This window comes from Mesoplodon mirus, assembly GCF_964341445.2.
Source record: "Mesoplodon mirus genome assembly, chromosome: 1".
Lineage (NCBI taxonomy): Eukaryota > Metazoa > Chordata > Mammalia > Artiodactyla > Ziphiidae > Mesoplodon > Mesoplodon mirus.
In genome coordinates this window covers 35,351,875-35,377,555 of record NC_138976.1, presented here as the reverse complement: position 1 = coordinate 35,377,555, position 25,681 = coordinate 35,351,875, and the positions used below count along the sequence as shown (strand labels likewise).

The 25,681-nt window shown below is 43.2% G+C and overlaps 1 protein-coding gene across 9 annotated transcripts in view; it reads right to left on the bottom strand.

The window, feature by feature from the left end:
- The window catches only part of PALM2AKAP2 (PALM2 and AKAP2 fusion), a 628,408-nt gene that overhangs the window by 181,420 nt on the left and 421,307 nt on the right, over positions 1-25,681 (bottom strand). For 7 of the 9 annotated variants that reach the window (XM_082627559.1, XM_082627558.1, XM_082627560.1 and 4 more), the window contains one exon: positions 24,046-24,741. The exons of the other annotated variants lie outside the window; for them this stretch is intronic. In XM_082627559.1, the coding sequence (XP_082483685.1) occupies positions 24,046-24,741 (696 nt within the window). The remainder of the gene's footprint in view (positions 1-24,045; positions 24,742-25,681) is intronic. 9 annotated transcript variants of the gene reach the window in all.

Here is a 25,681-nt window from a genome sequence, read left to right as displayed (position 1 = left end):
GGATCTAGTCTCTGAGCAACTTTCAGGCATATCACTCTTCTTGGATTGTATACTATATATATTGCTATGTAATATTTAAGTGTCATTTACTATAATCACCATGCTGTGCGTTAGAGCCCAACCTGCTTCTAATGAATAGAAAATGGCGGAAATGACGCTGGGTGACTTTGGAGGCTGGGCTAGGAAAGGTGACACAGCTTCTGCCTGGCTCCCTCTCTGGGGACACTTGTTCTTGGAACCCAGCTGCTGGACTCTGAAGAGCCCCTTGTCACCTGGAGAGGCCACAGGTAATGTTCTGGCTGACAGCCCCAGCTGAGGTCCCAGGGCACGGCAGAACCAACTTTCAGACACGAGCATGAGGGAGCATCAAGGTGACTCAAGCCCCAGCTACCATCTGACGACCGCTCCATGAGATCCTGAGCAGGAACTGCACAGCTGAACTGTGCGAGACAATAGTAACAATAACGACGACGGCAACAACAGTAATAATAAATACTTGTTTTAGTTTTAAGCTACCAGCTTTGGGTGATGTGTAATACAGCAATGGGTAACCAGAACAGTAGTCTGTCCTGGAAACATTGGTGGACCTTGATTCCTCTACAGCCTTGCTGCTCACAGAGCGGCCGGTGGACCAGCAACATTGGACCACCTGGGAGCTTGTTAGAAATGCAGACCCCTGGGCCCCACCCCCTACCTCCTGAACCCAAACCTGCCTTTTAACAAGATGGCCAAATGTTTCACAGGCATGTGGAAGTTTAAGAAGCACGGCTCTGCAATATCTTTTTGTAAAAGACGTTATTTTAAAGCAACGCTTTAAAAAATTCAAATACAAAAAACAATGTAACCAACCCCGACATACCTACCACCCAGATTTAACAGATAATAATAGTAAACATATATTTTGTACTCAACACTATTTTAATTACTTTAACTTAACCTTCAGCACAGCCTCGTGAGAGAGATGCTACGAGATCATTCATCACTGTGTTATAGATGAGGAAACCAAGGACAGAAAGATTAGGTGATTTACTCAGGGTCATACAACTCATAAGCAACAGAGCTGGTATCTGAATACAGGGGGCTTGGTTCCAGGGCTAAGCTATTTTCTTCTAGACATTGAACACTTTGCCACCTCTTCCCTAACCCCCTGTATCTTAAATCTATCAAGTCTCCCTTGAAATGTGTCTCCAATTCATCCTTTCCTTTTTTGCATGGATGCCATCCTACTTTATGTAGGACTCCTGCAACACCACCCCATCCATTTTGTACTTTGCCCCAGATTAATCTTTCTGTAAATACTGCTCCTGCCATCCTTCCTGCCCAAACATCTTCAGTGCCTTGGCTCTGCCTGGTGTCTAACCAGGCTGACTTGGACTCCAAGGCCCTTGAAACCCGGTCCCACCTCTAGTCACCAACAGAAAACAGAACAGAACCCAACAGCATCACCCGGCCTCCATCACAACAGACCGACCTTCCAGGTTTGCTGAAACGTCTCCTCCTGCCTGGCTTTGTCTTTGCCTCCCTCCTCGCCGGGTCTCCTCGTCCTACAAACCCCGTTTCAAATCCCACCTCCTGGGCAAATTCTTCCTTGACTGCTTTTATAGTATGAACTCCCACCCCTGATGTCAATCAACACTAAGTAGCATCTTAATGTTTCCTTCTAGCTCTTTCTCTCTCTCTCTTCTTTTGGCGTATCTTCAACGACCAGGTACTGCATGAGGCATTTACTTTTTATTCAGCTACAACAGACACAACATAAAATGTATTATTTTAACCCTTTTAAGTATACAGTTCAGGGGCATTAAGAACATCCACAGGGGGGTGCAACCCTCTACACCCTATTCCGGTCTTCCCCACAGCCCCTGGTAACCTCTATTCTACTTTCGGTCTCTAGGAATTTGACCAGTCTAGGTACCTCATATAAGTGGAATCATACAGTATTTGTCCTTCTCTGTCTGGTTTATTTAACTTAGCATAATGTTTTCAATGTCCATCCACGTTGTAGCATGTGTCAGAATTTCATTTTTTATGCCTGAATAATATTCCATTGTATGAATATATCACACTTTGTTTATCCATTCACCTGTTGATGGACACTTGGGTTCTTTCCACCTTTGTCTAGGGATGGCTCTTGGGAATGCTGCTGCTCTGAACACTGGTGCACAAATATCTGTTCAAGTCTCTGCTTTCAATTCTTTTGTGCATGAAGCATTTACAGTTTTATTCTCAAAACAAATCTGTGGTAGGGATTGTTCTTTCCACTTCACAGATGAAGTAAATGAGGGTTCAGAGAAGTTAAGTCACTTGTTGAAGGCCACGTGCCTGGGGCTTAAATATGATTTTCCTGAGGATTCTGATTTCACTAACAAACACTTTTCCTAGAACAGATGAGGATCTAACTTAGTAAGGATTCTATAAGTCAAGGTTCAGTGTGTGATCTCTGTTAATGCTGATGGTAGTGACAGTGGCCAGAAACAGGTAGAGAAATGACATCCCACATCCATCAAAGGTGGGCTGGTACCTTCTCTTCCAACATAAATCTGGACTCTAAGCCTCTTGATGCATTAATTAGGCCTGAACACACTCTTGCCTTGAAGAACTAAATCTGCAGCACCTGGGGAGACCTCTGTGGCCTGAGAGTTATTTGCCTAATTAGGAGGAGTTTGGCATATAGGGTTAAGGAATAGAAACAGCTACACAGTTTGCTTCCAGAACAAACTGGTGCTCAGATCCACAACCCCTGGATCTGAGCCAGCTCAGGTGCAGTAAGATCTCAGGATGAGGGGGGCAGATGTTTAGGTGGTAGACAGGGGGACTAACCTTCTCAGTGTCACCAGGAATGAGGGGTTTCCTGGGATGCGAGGTTTCACAACTAAAACCAAGAAAGTCCCAGGCAAACCAGGATAAGTTGGCCACCCTAACCTAAAGATCATGGGGGAAAAAATTACTCTTGTATCTGTCCCTTCCTTTCTTAGTTCCATTGGTTTAGACCTATAACCTCCTAGCTGGACCCTCCTCTTAGCAGTAACCCCTAACTGGCCTTCCAGCCTCACTCTCTGTCTACAGTTGTCCCTCTGGCAAACTGTGGCTCTGATTAAAAATCTTCAACGTTTTTCCCCATGAATTATTCAGAGCAAGGGCTATAACAACCAGGTAGGTCAGGTCAGTGAGGGACACAACCATAGTGTAAGACATTAGGAACTGGTGGGGATTGCAGCCAGGCTCACCTCAGACATTTCTGAGCCTGGGAGCAAGTATACAAATGGAGGACCACACACAGTATGTCTCAATATTTAAAAGTTGGAAATCAAGCTCAAATTAAAGAAACTGCATTCTCTCCTCCTAAGTTGGCAAATACACTTCATACTGACTCTGAAGGCCAAGTTCAAATTGTGTTCTTGGATTCCTAGGAGTCTTGAGACTTGGTGGTTCCCAGCAAGGTCCTCTGGCCTGTTATCCATATCTGTTCTCTTCTCTCTCCTGCCTCTGTCCTGCAACTGCAGGGGCCTTGCAGCCAATGCTGGATACCCCAGCCTGAATTTCAAAGCTCCATCCACACACACTGTTCCCCCAACACAATCTGCTTTCCCTCGGTACACCCCTCAGCCATATTGAAGAGGTCCATGGAAGTGAGCTTGGCCCATTTGGGCAGAGAATTCTGAGTCCTGACATCTGAAGCACAGCCTGGATCAGGGGAGGGGTACAGGCAATTCCCCTTGCCCCAGAGATGCCTCACCCCATGGGAAAGGGTGCGACCAGAGCAAGACCATATTAAAGCCCAGGGCCCAGGACAGGGGCTCCTCTTCCTTGGGTCTAAGGTGGTACTGATCACGCCTCATCTAAAGGGGGCAGCTGACCTCAACTCCAGCTGATTCCTGCTTCCTGGGAATGTCCAGTGTTGGCTAGACCTTCTGCTTTTTCAAGAGAAGATAAAATTGTGGAATTTCTTGGTTGTAAATTCAAATTAAAACCAAACCAAACCAAATACGCTTGTATGAGTCTATACAATAAAGGCCAAACACAATACAGCCACAGGCCTGCCCTTGAACTCTCAGTTGCAACTTCTTCCTTGAGGAACGCCCCATCCCTCCACACACTGGCCTCAAGCCACTTCTTCTACTGCCTGTCCTCCCACCCTTTGGGTTCCTGTGTTCTACCGAATCAGAGGAGCAGAAAGCCCCTGCTTCCCACCTCAGGCCTTTTGATCAAGGACTTCCTTCTGCCTCGAAAACCCTCCTCGGCTCTCACACTTGTGTACTGACAACCACACTCATCCTTCAAGGGCAAGTGCAAACCCAACTCCTTCAAGACGCCTGCCCTGATGACTCCTGAAATTCTGGACCAGGACACCAGAGTGTGAATCCTGGCTCTGCAATTTTATGCAAGTCACAAGTGCTCTGAACCTCCTGTGTAAAATGGGGGGACATTTCTATCGACCTTGAAGAGCTACTTCTTGTGAAAGCTAAATAAGATAATATGTAGTAAATTCCTGGCAGTCCAGTGGTTAGGATTTGGCGCTTTCATTGCAGGGGCCCGGGTTCAGTCCCTGGTTGGGGGACTAGGATCCCACAAGCCACACAGCACAGCCAAAAAAAAAAAGGAAAAAGATAGCATGTGTTAAAACATTTAGTATAGTTCAGGGCATTTTATCAGTGCTCAGTAAATGCTAGGAGAATAGGAAAGCAAATTTGAGCATCTGCAAACCTTTCTGTAAAGTACTAGACAATTTTTTAGGCTTCATGGGCCATATGGTTTCCTTCCCTAGACAATATGTAAACATGTGGGCATAGCTGTGTTCCAATAAAACTTTATTTACAGAAAGGGGCAGAGGGCTGGATTTGCCCCAAGGGTCATAGTTCCTGACCCTGTTTCATACCATTCTTAGGTCTTGTTCTCTGCCTCTCAAAGCTGTGGTTACTACTAATACTAATAGCTAATGCTTTAATTCTGCCCGTGATTACCAGGCAGCATTGAAGACACTCTACAAGAGATTTAACGCTCATCACCATTTTATGTATAAAGAAACAGAGGCACAAAGAAGTGGCAGGTGGACTTGAGAATCAGAACTCGGAGCCGCTGTTCAGCATGGGTTCAGGCCTTGGGCAGCACCTACACCATCTTGTGTGAGTTTTTTTTTTAAATTTTTTTAAAAAATTAATTAATTTATTTAATTTTTGGCTGCATTGGGTCTTTGTTGCTGTGTGTGGGTTTTTTCTCTAGTTGCTGAGAGCGGGGGCTACTCTTTTTGTTGCAGAGCACAGGCTCTAGGTGTGCGGGCTTCAACAGTTGTGGCACGTGGGCTCAGTAGTTGTGGCTCGTGGGCTCTGGAGCACAGGCTCAGTAGTTGTGGCGCACGGGCTTAGTTGCTCCGCGGCATGTGGGATCTTCCTGGACCAGGGCTTGGACCCCTGTCCCCTGCATTGGCAGGCGGATTCTTAACCACTGTGCCACCAGGGAAGCCCTTGTGTGAGTTTCTTGATTGTTGGTGGATGAACGTGCATCTGCAAAGGACTTTAAGCCACCCTCCTCCCTCTCGTGCGCTGTCAGTTGTAATTATAACTACTGAACACACCCAAAGGTGAATCTCCTCCAGCGACAAGTGTGAGCAGCAGGCAAATGGCACAAGCCAGGGACCAACGTCCTCTGCTGAGTCTCTAGTGGCTGATAAGTACTGGGTCTGAGAGTGTTCTGCTTTCTGTCTTTAATTCTTCCTCTTCATTGAGTGCCCATAGGAATATGGAACTAATTATAAATGGCAAAGAGAAAAAGGAAATGATTTTATGTGATGGCAGACTGTCCCACAGCGTTCTGACTGATCCTTCATATCAGTCTATCTGGGTAAAGGGCTCTTGCTGTGCCCTGAGCACCGTGTCTACATCACTGCCAAAGGATCAATGGAAGGAAAGGCCAGTCTCAGGTGTGGGGATGGCTGACCAAGCAGAGACGCCTGACTACATGCTGGAGGTATCACGGCCATATGCTTTACCACCCAAACTGGAACACTACCAAGAATTAGGCTGGGAAAACATGTGCAAAGTGGGATGCATTGTTACTCTGGTCAGAGAAACCTTTCTAAGTGGCCACTGGTGAACGTTTCACACCTGGGGAGTACTCTGTCCTAGAAAGAAGAGCAACTGGCCCTCCCCTTTTCATTCTGGTCCATGATCTCAGCTATGACACCATGAAACATTCATCCACACCATGTATTTTATACTGTGCTATATGTAACTGGAGAAAATCAAGGAAGCATAGGCCTGGTTCCTGGGAGTATGTCTTGGTTACTGGTTCTAAAGAATTAGTCTATAGTCCTTAGAGTTAAAATTGGCTCTTATAATTTGACATACTACAGCGAGTTTACTATGGGTTTAATGCTTTGTTTGTAATGTAAGTTTCTGGTTGATTTTCACCTATGTGTTTCAAGGAATTTCCATACTACCTAAGCATGCCCATGTCTGAGCAAGGACAGTGGGCATGTTGTGCACTGCACAACTCTAAGGGCACCATTCACACCATACTCTATGTGAATGGAGCCCTCTAGGATTATGCAGTGAGCAACCTGAACAACAGGACACTGGCCCTGCTGGGAAACTCTAGTCCCATCTCCCATCAGCCAGAACTGGTGTACTTCATCAGCCTAATCCTTTTTTTTTTTTTTTTTACATCTTTATTGGAGTATAATTGCTTTACAATGGCGTGTTAGTTTCTGCTTTATAAAAAGTGAATCAGTAATACGTATACATATGTTCCCATATCTCTTCTCTCTTGCGTCTCCCTCCCTCCCACCCCTGTAGGTGGTCACAAACCACCTAGCTGATCTCCCTGTGTTATGTGGCTACTTCCCACTAGCTATCTATTTTACGTTTGGTAGTGTATATATGTCCATGCCACTCTCTCACTTTGTCACAGCATACCCTTCCCCCTCCCCATATCCTCAAGTCCATGCTCTAGCAGGTCTGTGTCTTTATTCCCGTCTTACCCCTAGGTTCTTCATGACCTTTTCTTTTTTTTTTTCTTAGATTCCATATATATATGTGTTAGCATACGGTATTTGTTTTTCTCTTTCTGACTTACTTCACTCTGTATGACAGACTCTAGGTCCATCCACCTCACTACAAATAACTCAATTTTGTTTCTTTTTATGGCTGAGTAATATTCCATTGTATATATGTGCCACATCTTTATCCATTCATCTGTCGATGGACACTTAGGTTGCTTCCATGTCCTGGCTATTGTAAATAGTGCTGCAATGAACATTTTGGTACATGACTCTTTTTGAATTATGGTTTTCTCAGGGTATATGCCCAGTAGTGGGATTGCTGGGTCGTATGGTAGTTCTATTTTTAGTTTTTTTAAGGAAACTCCATACTGTTCTCCATAGTGGCTGTATCAATTTACATTCCCACCAACAGTGCAAGAGGGTTCCCTTTTGTCCACACCCTCTTCAGCATTTGTTTCTAGAGTTTTTGATGATGAGCAGCCTAATCCTTACACAGCTGGACGCCCTCAGGGTGATCTGGCTGCCTGCTGTCTGCTTGCCTAGTCACTGCTAAAAAGTACTAAGCCTCCACCCACCTAAATACCCTTGTCCTGTGAGGCACAGGACAACTATTTTGTCCGTGCTCTGCTGTTAAACTTGCCTGGAATCTGCTGATAGAAGTTCAGTCTCTCCTCTTGCCTGACAAGAGAAGACCCATGGCTGTCAGCACAATATCAAGCCCCTTTTTTTCTGACAAAGGGGGAGAAACTAAAACGAAACCCCGACTCCCCCCTCCCCTCCTTTTTTTTTTTCTTTTTTTGCGGTACGCGGGCCTCTCACTGTTGTGGCCTCTCCCGCTGCGGAGCACAGGCTCCGGACGCGCAGGCTCAGTGGCCATGGCTCACGGGCCCACCCGCTCCGTGGCACGTGGGATCTTCCCGGACCGGGGCATGAACCCGTGTCCCCTGCATCGGCAGGTGGACTCTCAACCACTGCGCCACCAGGGAAGCCCTCCCCCATTTTTTTTAACAAGGACTCCTGACCCGTCCTTCCCACTGAGTCTCAGGAGCCAAGAGCTGGCATTAAATCTTGATTGTGTTTTCAACACATAGTCTGTAAGTCTGTGTCTCAGGATGAAATCAACGAATTGAGAGAGAAGAGATGCTGCTCCTGATCCACTTCTGCAACGAGAAATTGAGTCTTTCGCTATATGAATGCAGAATTCCCAAGTAAAGGCTCAGCCACATATAAGGACAGTAGGAATTCAGAGGACAGAGGAAGGCTGATAACAATGTGTCAGAGGCAGGTGCAGGGGGCAGAATGAGACAAAGGCACTCAGCTGGGCTGAGTTGGATGACTAAGACTTCCCAAAATGTGGGGAGGAAAGGGCCTATGCTAGGTGTGTCCAAAACAGCATGAGTAAAGCTGGGTGAATGTGGCCAGGGGAGGGGTGTGGGCTCCTTAATTAAAAATGCACATTTATGTTAGGAATCAGGGGGACCTGAAGTCTGATGAAGAAGGGAGATGGAGGAGAAGATGTTCCACTTTAGCAAACTTTGAATTTCCGAGAGAAGAGTTTGATCTTGATTCTGGAAGGAAAGAATAAAAAAGCAATTCTGTTTTATTAAGTCGGGAGGGGGCTCGTCTTGGTGATGATGAATGCTTCTACACTTGCAATGAAGGATTTCATCACCCAGCCGTGGCTTCAGAAAATAATCTGAGAATTCTCACTTCTTCCAATGTTCAGAAAGAGGAATTTTCTCCTGAGATCTGAAAAGACCTGAAACCAAACTATCCTCAGCCAAGCTTCAGACAACTAACCCCATTCAGCTGGAACTTCCATGACTAGCTTTTTATGTACTGCTTCTGACGTTCTTTGCATCAATATCAATACGCCCATGCTTAGTTAACTGTCCATGGCATTCTGCAGAGCACAAAGGCTAAGTGCCTGGCCCAAAGACACAGAGCTATCAAGGAGCAGAACTGGTTTATTGATTTCAAATCCCGTTATATTGGACACTCAGCTTTGGGGCAGAAGAGAAGGACTTAGGGAAGAGAAGCACTGTCATTCTGTTGCTGCATTCCTCAAGGTTCCTTTGGAGAAACCATCTAGACTAGATGGGCGGTGGTGCGTGTCTGCTACACTCACCTCCCAGGAGACTCTAGATGCATATTTACCAACCCTCCAGGATTCTCTGGGTCAGGAGAGAGTGGGGCACACAGATGTCAGCCATTAGCCCCTAATAAGGCCAGTCTGTTTATATTTTTTAAAGGGAATCCAAATTCTGATTTTTAAGTCTTGGTGAGTCAGTTGTTCGCCCACTGAATATCATACACAGGAAAATGGCCACTGGTTTTCCATTGGGCTTGGAAAGACCCCAGAGCAAGGCAGTGATGGGGGATTTGCCGAGGGACTCCTCAGGGCCAGGCCAGGGCGGTGGTGGATTGCTTATGTGTTGGCTTTTAAAGGCCAGGGATTTCAGGATCTTTTAGGAAAAACACTCCTCAGCTTGATGTATTTCCTTCTTTTCTTTTTTAGCTGTAGAGAAATACCTTTGATATTGACATCCACGTAGTATGTCGCTCAGAATCATCTTAATGGTCATCTAGTAAAATTACTCATTTTATAGATGAGAAAGTTGGGGCCAGAAGAGGGAAAAGGACTTCTAATTCACACATGAATGACATACCTGGGACAGAGCCCAGGCCTGGGTCCCCTCACACTCCAAATGCCAATTCTGTCATCTCATGTTTTTGTTGTTTTCAAAACAGATCCAAGAACTTAGCATTCAGTGGTTTGGTTGATAACGTAGTATTGTGTTGTACATTTTGCAAGCTGAATTGCTCAAACAAATGGGAGAAAGAGAAATAAACATTCAGAAATCTATGCTAGATTGAGTCCTCTAGTTTCATCTCATTTTTCTCTTGACTTATTTCTCTATTTCTTTTGGCTGCATTTTTTCCTACAAACTACTTCAAATACTTTTCTTTTGTAATGGGAGAGAAAGGAGAAAGGAAAAGCAGAAAGAAAAGTCTTTAAAACATCCCTAATAGAAGCCCTACAAGGTAGGTATTATTCTCATTTTACAGAAGAGGAAACTGAGGCTTGTTGAATTGAAATAAATTGCCAAAGATTACCAAGCTGACCAATGACAGACTTGGGACTTGACTTTGATTCAGACACCAAAGCCTACATTTTTTTCTTGGTTTGCAGAACCGAGACAAGGATTCCAGCCTGGACCCCTCCTGCCTGCTCTGGGTCCTTCTGTGCTGTGGTTTCCAGCCCTAACTGCTCATGAGAATCACTTGGAGCCATTTAATAAATGCTCCAGGCCTCACCCATACCTATTAGATCAGGATCTCTGGCATGGAGCCCTAGTATAATTATATTTTTAAGAAAATGTTCCAGATTCTAATGTGCAGCAAGTAAGAAATGAGAACCAGAGAGCATGGTGCTTCCTGGGAGAATTAATGAACTTTTTGAGAAGATCAACTCATCCTACAGGTGGGAGTGCACCTTGTGTCAAAAACAGACTCGTTCAGTAGAGAAGAGAAAAGAGAAGAAAGAAGGGAAAAGGGAAGGGAAGGGTAGGGAAGGGACGGGAAAGGAAGGGAAAAGTTGAGATTCCCTGAGTGGTTCTTTTTCCATTAAGTTCTGCTTATTCTCTAGTGCTGAGCCAGTTTTACAGCCTGCATTGACTAAATCCCCAACTCTACAAAAGCCAACCAAGAGCTCTGCTGAGCAGGAGTCAGCTTACTAGAGCTCAGAAGAGGTACTGAAGCTGAGGGCTGGAGTGCCTTACAGTAGAGGCAGCCATTGGGCCCCTGTGCTTGTCTACTGCGTCACTTGCCTACCGCATCACTTGTCTACCGCATCACTTGTCTACCGCGTCACTTGTCTACTGCATCACTTGTCTACTGCGTCACTTTCCCACTGTATTTGGAAATCCACATCTGATTGTATAACTTTGCTCAAGTAGGGCAGATGGAGCCCAGTTAGATCTGATCCCCATCAGTGAAAAACTGCTTATGCCAAAGACAGCACTAGCTGGAACAGATGTTACTTTTGTTTGCTTAAATGATGGAGATCTTTACTGGAGAGTTTTAAGTTTGCTGCTGATGTATTCAATTCATTCCTTATAAAAGGAATGGCTTGTTGGGCACCTGGTATAACAGAAAAAATCTGAAGTCACCCTGACCTGGGTTTGAATCCTAGCACTGTGTTTCTGCTCTTACTTCCTGCTGCTTTGAGCAAGTCACTTTGCATTTCTCATCCTAACTTCAAAATGAGGAGCTGGGATTTGTTAAGGGAATGCAATGAAGTAAGGCAGTGCTTCCAAAATTTTCGGGGTAGATGAACATGGCATTAAATAACACAGAACCACACAGTGAGAAAATTATTACTGTTTTGATTTTCTTTCATGCCATCTGATTATATCAAAGAGATGGGGGTATATTTTTGATATGTCTCTAACCTGGCTATTCCTTCCTTTAACAATGAAAGAGTTGGTCTCAGGTAACTGTATGTATTACTAGGCAACTGTATGCAGCTGAAAATTAATAATGCTAATTAACATTTATTTCAACAGTTACTTATATGGCATGTGCTGCCTGCTTAAGGTAGGGCAAAAAAGTTACCTTTTAGGTCAAAGACGTGGTTAAAAGAGCAAATGAGGGTCCACTGGTGGTACACACACAGGACAAAAGTAATTAAGGTGATACCAAAAGTCTAAGTTTATGAAAAACTGAGTTAAAGTATGAGACAGGATCTCACATCAAGCCTCTGAGTAGAGTGAGGATTTAGTCAGTCTCCCAGAGAAAAAAGAAATGACTGAATCGGTCCTTGCACTCTGATTTGAAATAAGTTCTTTACGAGACAGAATATGTAGACTCATATGAGTACATATTCTGATGGATGGACGATTCACACTGACTGTAGGATTTATGTCACCTCCAGGTTGTCCTCAGGTTGACCTAAGAACCCTGGCCTTAAAAGGGTAGGTCTGCTGCTCATATTTTCTATACTCAGTGACTTGGAAAGAGAAAAAAAAAATTGGAAAATATAATTATCATCTTAAATTTTTTTAGCCTTTAGTTGAAATTTTTTTAAAAAGAAAGAAAATACTAGATCACAGTGATTTATGATGACAAGCCATGGGAGGAAAGATCCCTATTTCATCAGTTCTTTGAAATAAACTTTATGCTGATTATTACTCTTAGCAAGATAAAGAAGTGAACGTTAGAGAATATTACTATTCTGTGACCACATGACCTCAGGAGCACGATAAGAGACTAAGGATTAGGAGGGAAAAGGAAATCACATTTAAATTTAAATACATACAGCCTTTGCCTCTTGTTATTTTTCCTAAGAAGGGATATGAAGCACCAGAACTAGTCAACAGTTGACTACAAAAGTTTTTGTTTATTTTTCCAGGAATGTAACTTTCAACCATGAAACATGATGCCACAAAGTTCTTAAAACATGACATGGTTCATTTAACCTAAGAAATAGAGAGTAGCTGAATCTAAATACTCTAAGTTGTTGTAGGAAATGAATTTTTTTCTCCTGAGTTGTAAATGAGCTCACCAGCCTTAGGATAATCTGTCATTATAAAGTCATGTGAGTCTTGCTGCTAAAAAGCTCAAGCATCAAATTCTGATATTGGCTTTCTGCTTATGGGCTGTTCAAAAATTTTAAATGCTGCCATCAGATTTAAGTCCAAACCCAGTGCAAAGCCTTATTCTTCCAAAGGAGTTCAGGAGACTTCATCTCTGGTTCTGGCTCTGCCATTATCTCGCTATGGGTAAGTCTCATCTTGGACCCAGCCATATAATGAGTAGATTATGGTACATTAGGGGTAACCCACAAATGCCAACAGGTGCCAGGCAGGTAATATAAACAAAGGAAGCTGGCCAAGAGTAAGGTAATAGGAAGTGGGGGTGAGGACAGTGAGTAAGAGAGTATGATTCCCCCAAAGGGGACAGCTACCATCAGCTCCAGGCACCTGTCAGCCAGGAAAACAGGCCCATTGTTGACAAAGCCTCTGAAATGTCAAGAGAAGCTGGAAATCTGTCTTTTAAATGGCAGTGAATTAAAAATGATTTTAAAACATGATGCAGGCAAAACCAACATAACCACAGGCCAGATGCAGCCGGCAGCTAACCATTTTGTGACTTCCGCATTAGATGATCTCTTTGAGCTCCTATAGCCTTAACTTCTAAATAGCAAATTTTGGCTTGTGTGTGATGCCCATATAGTGGAGGATTTGACACTGTTTGGGAAAAGCAGGAGAGGAGCTGGGTTGTTGGAGACACAGTGTGTTCTACTGGTGGTTGCAGAAGGGTGATAGAGCCTAGATCAAGAGGCACTGGCACAGTGCCATAGAATACTGTTCCTCGTAGCTCTTATGACGGGGCAAAATAATAATGATAACAATATTAACAACAACAACAACAAAACCTCCTGTGCTTATTCCGGGATGGACACACCATTCCTATATGAATGGGAAGGAAAAACTGTCCAGAGGGTGATTAGCCCTCTGCTTCCCCTTTGGGAAGGAAGTGCTGCAGAGACACCTCCCATCCTCCAGGGGCAGTGTTATTACAGAGCGTTTGCTTGGGTAGATAAAGGTACAAAATAAGAACTGGTGCCATTTTGTCTTTTTTGGGCACAGATGGCTCTGTTATCCAAATCTTTCTGTATCCAGTCTCAGCTGCATCCCCATACCACTTTTATAACAAGAGCTTCTGTGTGGAAGAAAGTAAAGAGAGCTGAGCTTGAAACTTGTTCCCCAAGCCCCATCCCAATTTTTAGCTCTGCTATATTGAGCAAGCTACTTACTGTCTCCTTAACTCAGTTTCTTCATGTATGAAGGAGAATATTAGCAATGTCTACCTCATAGGGTTGATGTAATATTAAAGGAAATCCTACCTATCCAGGGGAAGTGCCTAGCTTTAAGTATGGAACTATGTTCCCTTCCAAAGTTCTTATTTTCTCATCTAAATTCCTCTTGTTATAATTAGGGTTTATCTGATAATCTTTTGCCCTCCATGATGGGAAACTACCCCTGGAATAGAATTATTAGATTGAACTATAGGGAACTGTCAATATTTAACATTACTGATTTACTAAATGGCCATTTCATATGGTTCAATATAATACAAAAGCAGTCACAAACCCAATGCAGGAAAAAGCAGCTTCCCTTTTATACTGGTTCTGAAACACATCTGAACAGCTTATTATGATTACATTTGGGAAAAGTAAGACCTTTAGTAGAGGAACAAACACTTTTTCATCACAAGTAAACTAACATTTGTTATCTACTTCCAGCTTACAGAGTGCTTTGTGTAAATATAATTTCCCTTAACCCACAACAACACTGGGGATGGATGTCAGCACACAGCTTTTCACACACTATTCGGAATGTCACTGCAGGTATGCCCTAGAGTTGTGGGGTGTATAATGGTCTACCATGGTTCCACTCTGCATGTCCACACACTAAAGAGTATTTCAATTAACAAAAAGAATAATGTCAAGAAAGCCCTGCCACTTACTGTGTAGGATGGATTTGATAAGATGTAGTTCCACAAACACTAGGATGAAGTGCATAGATACCCAGGGACAACCCAGGTTTCAAGTGCCCAGCACTTTTGACAAGGGCAAGAAGTCCTTGAACTTCCTCAGCTTTCTATTGGTTGAAACTACTGTTAATTTCAGCGTGGCAGTCTGAGGCACCATTCAAGTTTCAATCTTGAGTTATCTTCTATGCATAAAGACACCGGAAAAAAAAAAAGTCTACTACAGAACCCAAACAGATGAGAACTCCCCAACTGATTTATTTCATATCCTCAAAGAAAACAACTGTGACAGTTCTGCAGGTGTCATCATACCTGCCCTTTGTTCATTTTCTCTTGCAATAACTTTTTTTTTTTTTCGGTACGCGGGCCTCTCACTGTTGTGGCCTCTCCTGTTGTGGAGCACAGGCTCCAGACGCGCAGGCCCAGCGGCCATGGCTCACGGGCCCAGCCGCTCTGCGGCATGTGGGATCTTCCCGGACCGGGGCACGAACCCATGTCCCCTGCATTGGCAGGCAGACTCTCAACCACTGCGCCTCCTGGGAAGCCCCACAATAACTTTTTTTTTTTTTTTTTTTTTTTTTTGCGGTACGCGGGCCTCTCACTGTTGTGGCCTCTCCCGCTGTGGAGCACAGGCTCCGGACGCACAGGCTCAGCAGCCATGGCTCACGGGCCCAGCCGCTCCGCGGCATGTGGGATCCTCCCAGACCGGGGCACGAACCCGTTTCCCCTGCATCGGCAGGCGGACTCTCAACCACTGCGCCACCAAGGAAGCCCCACAATAACTTTTTAACGTTTCATTGAGTACGTACTATGTGCCAGGCTCTGTTTGAGGACAGGGGTCAGCAAACTACAAGCCTGAGGGCCAAATCTGGCCCCCACTCTGTTTCAGTAACTAAAGTTTATGGAACCTAGCCACACTCATTCATTTACATGTTGTGTATGGCTGCTTTCTGGCAGAGCTGAGTAGCTGTGACAGAAATCATGTGACCCACAAAGCCAAAAATATTTACTCTCTGGCCATTGAGAGGAAAAGTTTGCTGACTCTATTTTAGAGAAAGAGAATACAGCATTAAAAAAGAGAAACAAAGTCCCCATGTGTCTTGAGAGGCTCCTGTTTAGAAGATCGCACTGGATGAACTCTTACTACTTAAACTAAGGGGCAGACCGAGCTTGACCCATGGGATCAGTCAATGCCACTGCTGAGGGCTTATAAGGAACAAGAAAAGGGATGACAAGTGTGGAGACAGATGTGCAAGAGTGGGTTAGAGAAAGGATTAGTTAATGTGGAAACCAGCTGGAACAGGCAGGGCACGGGGATTCCCACCGAGGGGCACCCAAACCTTTGGCTGGGTTAGGTGGCACATGTATCAGAATCACCTGGAGATATCAGTAAACATGCAGGCTACTGGGCCCCACTCAGGAATCTGAATTTGAGTTCCAGAGGTGTGGTCGAGCTTCCACATTCTTAGTGGGTGCCCCCAGGTGATGCTGAAGCAGGCTCAGGTTTGAAAAGCACTGGATTAGCGTTGAGTTTTAGTGAGCAGTCGGAGGTGCTCCCCACGAGGTCTGGCCTGAAGTCCACTCATGGCAGGTGAGAAGGGGAAAGAACCGGGGCACAGACACACAGAGGTAGATGCAGTGAAAAGGCAGTTTATTGTCTATTAATACTGTACAGAGGAACAGAGAGAAGCCACAAGTACAGCATTGGCTGTCGCTGGCAGTGTTATTTCTGAAGTCGGTTTTTGTTTTGCTTTTCATCTGAAGGAGACAGAACAGTCAAAGTACACTTCAGGTTACAAAGTACAGCAGCTATAGCCCAGCAAGTCTAATTCAGAGTAAGCACAACAGGCTCCCAACCCACCCGCAATCAACCACCAAATGGATATATTTACAGTGATGTCACTCACCCCGAGTGAGCTGCTAAAGCCGAACATTCCAGTCAACAACCTACATTCACTGAAAGCTGCATCAGACACAACATTTTCTGGAACCCCTGTATGATGCTGACTCTTTTAAGTCAGGAGTTTGAGAGGAGAAAAGAATGTTCCAGAACCCCACAAAGGATAGGACTCTTTCCACTTGCCAGAATGGGATATGACAGAATTGGAGTTGGAGCCACACACAGACCAGTTGAGATCAGGCATTGCCCGGTGGTCTCTTTGTACATAAAGACTGACTGGATGTCTGCCTGACCACCTCATCTCGAAACCGAGAGGTTCCCATAGTAACAAGAGGCTAGGGCACACGGCCTCTCCCTACCACCCTCGGGCAACTGCATAGTTCTTTCATTTCTGGGGTTGTTGCCATGACACTACGGTTGACAGTTGGGCCTGAATTGGGCCTGTTGGAGGGGTTCTGATGATGAAGAAACTAAAATGATTTGCCTGGGAACCAGAGAGGTTATTTTTCTTGAAATGGAGAGTGTGTCTGAGACCTTGCCTTGTTGGAAAAAGGCTCTTGGTCTTTCAGGGTAGTAGATAAAGATCCTATCCTAGGAAAGGATGCTGCTTGGGAGGAGAGTCTAACAGGAAGAGGGAGCAGATTCTTAGGCTTGACCTCTGACCTCTGGGGTCAGCCAGACAGATGAACAGGTGTGGGTGAAGATCTTCACGAACCTGAGTGTGACTGTGATGGGAACTCAAGAATTTGGCCGAAAATTGAGGAAAAAAATCCAAAAACTCTAAAAATTCAGTATCTCCTTTATGGATGGATAAGGATAATTCTTTCCAGTCTCTACTTAACTTTGAAAATAGGATGCAGCCTCATTGATATTTACAAGGTCAAGAACTTCTGGTAACTTTTATATTGTTGGTTTATACATTTATGCATATTGTGTACATTATGTAGATGGCCAGATGCTTCTGACTCACCATTTTGCATGTGTTACTCAAATGTACCACAGTGAGTGGTCCCTTAACTTCAAATGTAGCAATTACTCCTTGAATATGTGAAAGAGTTGAACTTAGACAATTGCTGGGCTTAGCTTTCATTTAAAACAGCTATCTCCTTCCAAAAGATCGTGCTGTATTATTAAAGGTGTGGCTCAGAGAGCTATCAAGCCATATAACAGGCTATCTAATGACAGGTATAGAAAGCTGGATCGTACAACCTAGGACTATTGGGAAACACTGGATTTCATGCAGTGCTGGTGCCAGGGCAGGTCACGGGACCTTTGTTCATGCCCCCCAAGGTCTGGGCTAGTGCTACAGAACTCGCCAGAAAGTTACCTTAATGGAATGGAGAAATAATCAATCAAGGGTGCTCTCAAACTCAAGCTTCATAATGCATCTAAATTTCATTACAAAAATATTTTTCCATAAAAAAATACATAAATGTAAACTATTCCATTTCTATAATCACTCCCTACTCCCATGTATATCATGCCACTTGTCTTACACTAGAACGAATGGGCACACCCCTCAGGTAAGGCTCCATCACATCATTTGAGTCCATCTCTCTCGCTTTTTCAAGCTATGCCAATTGTGCTTAAAAATATGCTCCCAGACCCAGGTAGGGGGGGTCCACAAGTTCACCTCCCGTACAGTGGGAAGGACTGCAGGAGGTCACACATTACATGAAGCCCACCCCAGGAATGTCAGAGTGGGATAGTGCAGGCTCAGAAGGGAACACAAGGAAGTATTTGGTTGGTAAACATGCAGAGGCAATGCCCAAGCTCTGCCTACTTTATTCCACCTGGGCCAGACCTGCAAGGTTCTGCCTCAGGCTCCTGGGACGAAATTCACAGCTCTGAAGAGGGCTGGGTAGGGGTGGGGAAGAGAATGTTGTGTTCATACAGCTTTGGAATACAACCTGTGATTCTGAAAGGATAGAAAAGAAATAAACAGTGATGCTAAGGCAAACTTTCAAATGGCACATCAGAACGCTTTTTTTTTTTTTTTTGTCATTCATTTTGTTAACATCACAAGGCAAATACATTCTGTAAACATATATACCATACAGTACGTTAACCATGGGGGGGGGGGGGAAGAAAAAGCCACCCTGTCATTCTTTTCTTTATTTCTGTTCTTTTACTCCAGAAGGACTGCCTGAAGTCTAGAGGGAATTTTGTGGTTCATAAGATGTACTTTTCTTTTAATAAAAATGCAATGACTTGCAAAAAAATAGCCCCAGGTGACTAGAAAGAGGCAATATGGGGAGAAGGTGAACCTGTAGAAACTTAGAAAATAGTCACAAAATATTAAAAAGTCATTAATTTCAGGAAACATTTTGTTTCCCTGCTTAGTAAAAGAGAGCACTGAAAAAGTTTTACAAAAGTTAAGGCTGTCCAGATCTTTGATGCAGAAAGTTTGTGGTTCCCCAAAGATATATATTATATTTTCACATTGAAAGCAAGTTTTTTTGTGCTACAGTTCAGACCTTTTTATTTTAGACTGGAGTGGAGAGGGGACGCAGAGGCCTATTTAAGTCATATAAAAATTAAGGGGTAGGGGATGAGGTTGGTCTAAGGATCCCCAGGGAAACTGCTCTTTGAAACTTTCAGGATGTAATCTTTATTCTAGTCTTTCCTACATTCAAATACTAAGTATTTTGGTTTTAAAATGGAGATTTTATCATGTGGTTTGCTGAAGCTATGAAAATAGAGACACATAACAGCATTGTGCTCCTTGTAAGAGATGGATTTTTCATTTTCCCTAGAAAAGGCAGGGAAGTTTTCTTGATTAGACCAGAAGAGGTCTACACAATGAAGGCGAACTGGCAGCAGGAATCCCAGATGCCATCTTGCACATTACTTGGAGACGTTTTGCGATATATACCATCACTCCGTGTACCTGCTGGGTTGTACTATCCAATAGGACAAAAGATACCTTCTGGCTCTATCCTAATCAGTGGAGCTACATATACCTTGATTAATAAACTGAGGAGCTTCTGAAACTTTTAACTATGCTGAGAATTCATGGTTTCAATAATGAATGTACATGTCACGAAAGTACAACATATAACTACTCTAGCCTTGGAATGGTTTTTGTTGTAAACAAAATAGCATTGCAGGAGATGAAAATATTCCCACAAGGAATGGGCCCTTTGGTGGGTTAAACTCCACAAGTGGGTCTGGTGACAAACAGAGATGGCTGAGCTTCTAGATTTTAAGTAAGAACAAAAGAAATCCTCTCTGCATATTTTGTCTATGTTCATCTGTGTTTTACATTGACAGGGTTAGTTTCTTAAAAAGGAAGAACTGGTTTAGTGGTTCAGTTTTTGCCTCTATCGCCATATTCCCGCCACCTCTTTTGCTACCCACTGGTTCATTGGCATTAAATAAATGGTGTTTGTCAAGGATGTTCTGTGGTCCCTTGAAATGATGTTCTGCAGGAAGTGAAAAGAAATAAGCTGTTTTCAGACTTGGCCTCAACATTTTGCTCCAGAGACGATATCGTAACTCTAGGAAATTATATAGAGATGATTTCCCCCTTTTATAAGAACTTGCCCCTAACAAAAATAAAAAGCCTCCTTGCATGTAGGAAAACCATTTATCACCAGAAAGTAAAATGGACTAGGTGGGAATCTGAAGCAGATAACGTGTCATTAACATTTCAGAAAGAGTCAAATCAAATGAACTCTAGAATTTGAGTTTTCTGAAAGCCTTTGAATAATTTTAGGAAACCATGTTTGGGGTTTACCCAGAAAAGGATTCCCTAGCCCCTCGTCCTCTCTACTGCCAATATTGAGTGATGTCGCTGGACACTGTCAAATCATTTTTAGAGGCAAATAATTTTGCTTATATAAGGAACATAATATAACTGTGGGTAAACAAGGCACAAGGTAAAAAAAGAAAACCCCTTAATTTTGTCCTACTGCACATCAAAGAGAAAAAAAAAGTCAAGGGTATACAAGTCATCAAGATTTTTCAGGATATATAAGGTTTATCATTTTAACTCTTAAAGGATCTTTAATTCCATGCCATTGAGAATCTGTTTTAAGCAAATGCAATGACCCTCTTTTCCCTCTTTCTCCTCTTTCCATTTAAAGGGTTCTGAGTATATGATTTGAAAAGAAAGTCCAACTAACCAAGAGCTCAAAAATGCTCATGGTTTTGCAGCTTTATTACTGATTCTCTAATTAGTCTGGTGATGTAAGTCAATACCCTGTATTTCTGAAGGGCGTGATACCATACATAATAAAGTGTTTACAGAGACAATGCCAGTACCAGCAGGGAAGGCAGAATCTTCACAATCACAACTCTGTTTATATTTTCACTATGAAGGGTAGTTCCTTTTCTCTGTAGATGGGATTATAGGTCTCATCCCGTAAAAGTACTGGCTGAAGCTGAACCTCCCACTGCAATAGGAAAATGAGGCAAGCTACACAAATACATACGCCATATTCAAACACACCTTCGTTTACTGTGGCCACACATCATTTTAATAAATGTAACACATCTTACTTGAAAAACCATTGAAATGATAAGCTTTACCAGTAAACGTAGAGAGAGAACTCTAATTCATATAATTTGCTAATCCCTATACTAATTATTGATAAACGAGAGCGCATATTATCATTGGTCTTTTAAATCTCACGTGTGGTTTTGTAGTGAGAGGTAAAGACCATTTTCTTCATGAGAAACTAACTCACTGATGGAAGCGTAGGTCAGGGAATGATCTGTCCTGAAAGACTCTGGTTCTGTTTATCAAAAGTACACCCAAGGCTAAATTCTATCATTCCACTCACTAACTGTGCTTTTAAAAACTCAAACTGAATAGTCTTCATCCCCAAATGAGTAAAAAAAGGATAAGCTATGGGAAACTTTTAGATTGTTTCTTTCTAAATAAATTATTAAAATCAGAGATTGTCCAAGACATTGAAGCTGCTTTCTTTTTCTCTGTAAATAGGTTTCTCTGGAATGTCTTCTTCTTTTTTTTTTAACCTTTAAATGATGCTGAAATGACCATTTGCTGAGGAGCATGAAGCTGAAAGTTTATAGGCAGAAAAACCAGATATTATTTCTAGATAATACAACAGTTTTATTCAAAAAAAGCTTCTTTGCTGAACCTGAGATTTAGAGATAATTCCCTCAGCTGTTCAAAACCAAGCCATGGATGGAATCATCTTAGAAAGTAGAACTTAGCTCGTTATTTTTTTCCTTCTTTAACTTTTTTTGGTTTATATATTGGTGATAAAACGACTTACTTTGTGCTCGTTAAAAATGTAATTATTTAGGGGCCTCCCTGGTGGCGCAGTGGTTGAGAGTCCGCCTGCCGATGCAGGGGATACGGGTTCGTGCCCCGGTCTGGGAGGATCCCATATGCCGCGGAGCGGCTGGGCCCGTGAGCCATGGCCGCTGGGCCTGCGCATCCGGAGCCTGTGCTCCGCAACGGGAGAGGCCACAACAGTGAGAGGCCCGCATACCGCAAAAAGAAAAAAAAAAAAAAAAAAAAAAAAAAAAAAGTAATTATTTGGGAAAGATTAACTTTGAAAATTAAAAAATATTGGTTTTCCCCCTTTAATTGGAATAAATATAATTTCGCTAAAAAATTAAAAAAAAATAATAGATTTAGCACTAAGATAGCTATTTAGGACAAACTGAGTTGGTTCTGTAATAAAATTCTCTCAAGGTCACCTTACTTTTTCCCTCATCTACTTTCCACAGAAGTTAAACTTGATGTAGTACATCTTACCATGTTTTTTGAAACTAGGTTCTATGGAACGTAGATAATTTTGTGAATTATCTGCAACAATGTTATGAACATTCGGGCAAAAAACTTAAAAGATATCTCTGAAGCTATTTTAAAATCAATTCAGGGCTTCCCTGGTGGCGCAGTGGTTGAGAGGCCACCTGCCGATGCAGGGGACACGGGTTCGTGCCCCAGTCCGGGAAGATCCCACATGCCACAGAGCGGCTGGGCCCGTGAGCCATGGCCACTCAGCCTGTGCGTCCGGAGCCTGTGCTCCACAATGGGAGAGGCCACAACAGTGAGAGGCCCGCGTACCGCAAAAAAAAAAAAAAAAAATCAATTCCAAGGTTACAGCTTTATTTCATTACTCTATTATTATTTTACTATATTGCTTCCCTTTGGTTTTATTATACCTGTGGCTCTTTGCTTTGGGGGAATGCTAAGAATTTAAAGAATTGTTCATTGTATTCTAGATAAAAACCATCCTTTGATGTTCTGGAATCTTCAGAAGTTGAAGAAACAATGTTTGAAGAAGCTCAGCTATGTGCCACTCACTCAATCAGTATTTGTGGAACGAATTAAAATACTTAAGGTGAGAAGATAGGTCTTTCTTCATCTTTTAAACATTTTTTACATTTTAAAGTTTTAATTCTGTGGGGTGGGTAAACCTACACGGTGATGGTACGTGAAATATTCTCTTTCTCATGGGGACACAAAGAAAAGAGTCCAGATGGAAGGCTCTGGAATCAATGGGGCAGGTGAGATGAAGAGTTAATTCAGGAACAGCACCGTCCACAATGGAGCGGAAGCATCACAGCAACCACTGTAGGTCAGAAGAACTGTTTTAGAAACATGGTCACTATAGAGAAACTCCTCAAAATGACCCCTTCGTTGAAAACAGATGAATATGATCAGAAAATATCCGTGAAAAAGAAAACAATATAAAAATTTACACTCTTTTTTTTTTAGAGAAAAGAAGCAAGGCTCATGGGTTCGCCTAACTTTGGAGATCACTGCTGATGCTCAAAACAATGCTTGTTTCATGTCCTTAGAAAGTTAAAAATGGTGCTTCTTATATAAAGGGTCCATCAGTTAAGTCATAGAAAGAGAGACAGCTGCTGATGGGCAGGTTATGGAATCAGTCCCTACAATTCAGTTATGACAAGCACTGGGTTCTTTTCTTTTACATCAATTTCATTTGTTTTAACAGAAAGCCAGAGATGCACAATACTGTAACCTGGAAGCTTATATAAGGCAGCAGAAAGCATCACCCTAGATTGGACAGACTAAGTAAGGTCTACTTTTGGCTACACTAGCAACTGGCTAGAGCCCATAGCATTTTGCCACATGAGATATAAAAGCAAAGATCCACAGCGAGGGAGGCAAGTGAGAAATCAGTGACGTGGTGATGTGTGACTATTTGATAGGAACACACGACAAAATGAAACCCCCGATGCCCATGGATTCAATTCCAGTCAAGTGAATTAAGGCTACTAGATCACTGGCTGCTAGGAAGAGTCCATTCCAATCGAGCAGTAAGGAACCGATTCCCTCTTGAAGACACAAGGAAAGGTTTAGAGGAAAAGCAAGTTCTTGGAAAGAGTGAAGCACACACATGCATGTTGTCTCTGAGCTGAGGAAACTGGAGGAAAAAAAACGAAAGGGAAAAAAATAAGAGGGATCAAAGCAATCCAACTGCAAGGCAAGGCAGGTGTTTGCTTCCAGTTCACAGTATCGTAGTTAGTGGTACAGGAAGGTCTATGTAAGTGGTGGAGAGCACAAAGGCTGCCCAGAAGAAAAGGGAAGAAAGAAGTGGTCACATGACAACACAGCATTGACAGCGCTTTTTCTTTTGGGTACCTGGGGCTGGCTCCGTGGCCAGGCTTTCTTCCTTCCCTTCGGGGGATGAGGGCTCTGTGGTGTCTGAGACGGGTCTCCCGGACACCAGCTCAGCTGCATTCCCATCAATAGTGGACACATCTGTTACCGTCTTCTCCCTCAATGACTTCTCATCGTCTTCATCAATGAGGACCAACTCAGCCTTGATGGTTTCATCATAGCCTAGCACCTTCTTCGTCTCTTCTTCATCCTCGATATTTTGGTAGCCCATGAAAATCATGGTGACTGGCTGATCCAAGTTTGCCTCCGGCCCTTCAGTGCTGGGGGCTGGAGCCTGCTGCCCTGGGTTCCCAGAAGTATGATCTTTCCTAGACTTATGGACCATTTCTAACTTGGCTTCTTTGCACAGCATATGTTCCTTAGGGTGGCTGAGGCTCCCATCTGCAACCACAGTCCTTTCTGACACGTGCCCTCCTCTTAAGCTTGATTGTCCAGCCTTCTGAATAAGCTCTTCTACATCCTTTGAGCTTAATTTGTGCACTCCATTTTCTACTATGGTGCCTCCTGAGTGCACCTCATACACTACTTTGGTACCATCATCAAAAACTTTGACTCCTCTCTGATGGACCCCCTCTGGGCCAATGGTGGATGTAGAGAGAATCTTGGTCTCTCCTGTTTGTTTGTCTTTCTCCACATTAATTTCCATGGCGTACACAGCTTGAATGAAAACAAGAGAAAGGAAGTGCATGTTACAACAAAAAAAGCCAGTGAATGGTTAATTGCCAAACAGACAAAAAAAAGGTGCTGTGCCCTTTCTAGCCTAACTGCCAAGCATCTTGAGTGTTAGAGTGGGTGCAATGTGGACAGAGGTGGTTATATATGTGTTTTAACACAGCAGCTAAATGCACTGGGAAGACACATGTACAGAGTTACCATATCTCAAAGGCACTCACACTTCCCAGAAAGATGAGCTAAAATAAGGCCACGAGCGACTGCTGAGATCCAGTGTGACACATTACAGGGAGGCTGACAACATGCAAGTTTACCTTGATCGTGAGCATACCTTAGGCTTATAGATAATTTTAAAGCCCTTGGTTAAGATGTAACCTAGTTCCAAAATCTTAAATCTCTTTTAAAAATTCTTTTACAGAGTATTCTACTGTTCTTTAGACAGTTCCCTTTTCTGTAATGAAGATTACACAAAAGGTTTTGCAGGTGGCACATGGCCATCCTCTACTGTACTCTAAAAGGGGATATTTATAAAAATTGAAAGCTATGAAAGGAGTCAGATTATATGCTCTGTAAGCTTCAGTCACTTTGTTAGGTTTCTAAGAACAGAACTAGAAAAAGAACAGACTAGAGGTGGCGTCAACCCACGACACTGGGATTTGAGGACTACGCTCACAGAAAGCCTCCTTCTTCCCCCATGCACGCACCGCCAAGTCCTCGAGATTCTGCCCCACACCTCCTTCCCACCTGCCGCCTTCTTTCTGTTCTACTGCCACCACTCCATCTGAGACACTACTTCCTCTTCCCTAGATATCACAAGAGCTTCCTACCTGGTCTTCCCAGGTCCAATCTTGGCCTCTCCAACTCATCTCAAATCCTGCTGCTGGTCTGAGCTTCCTAAGAACCAGCTCTTTCCTGTCCTGTAGAC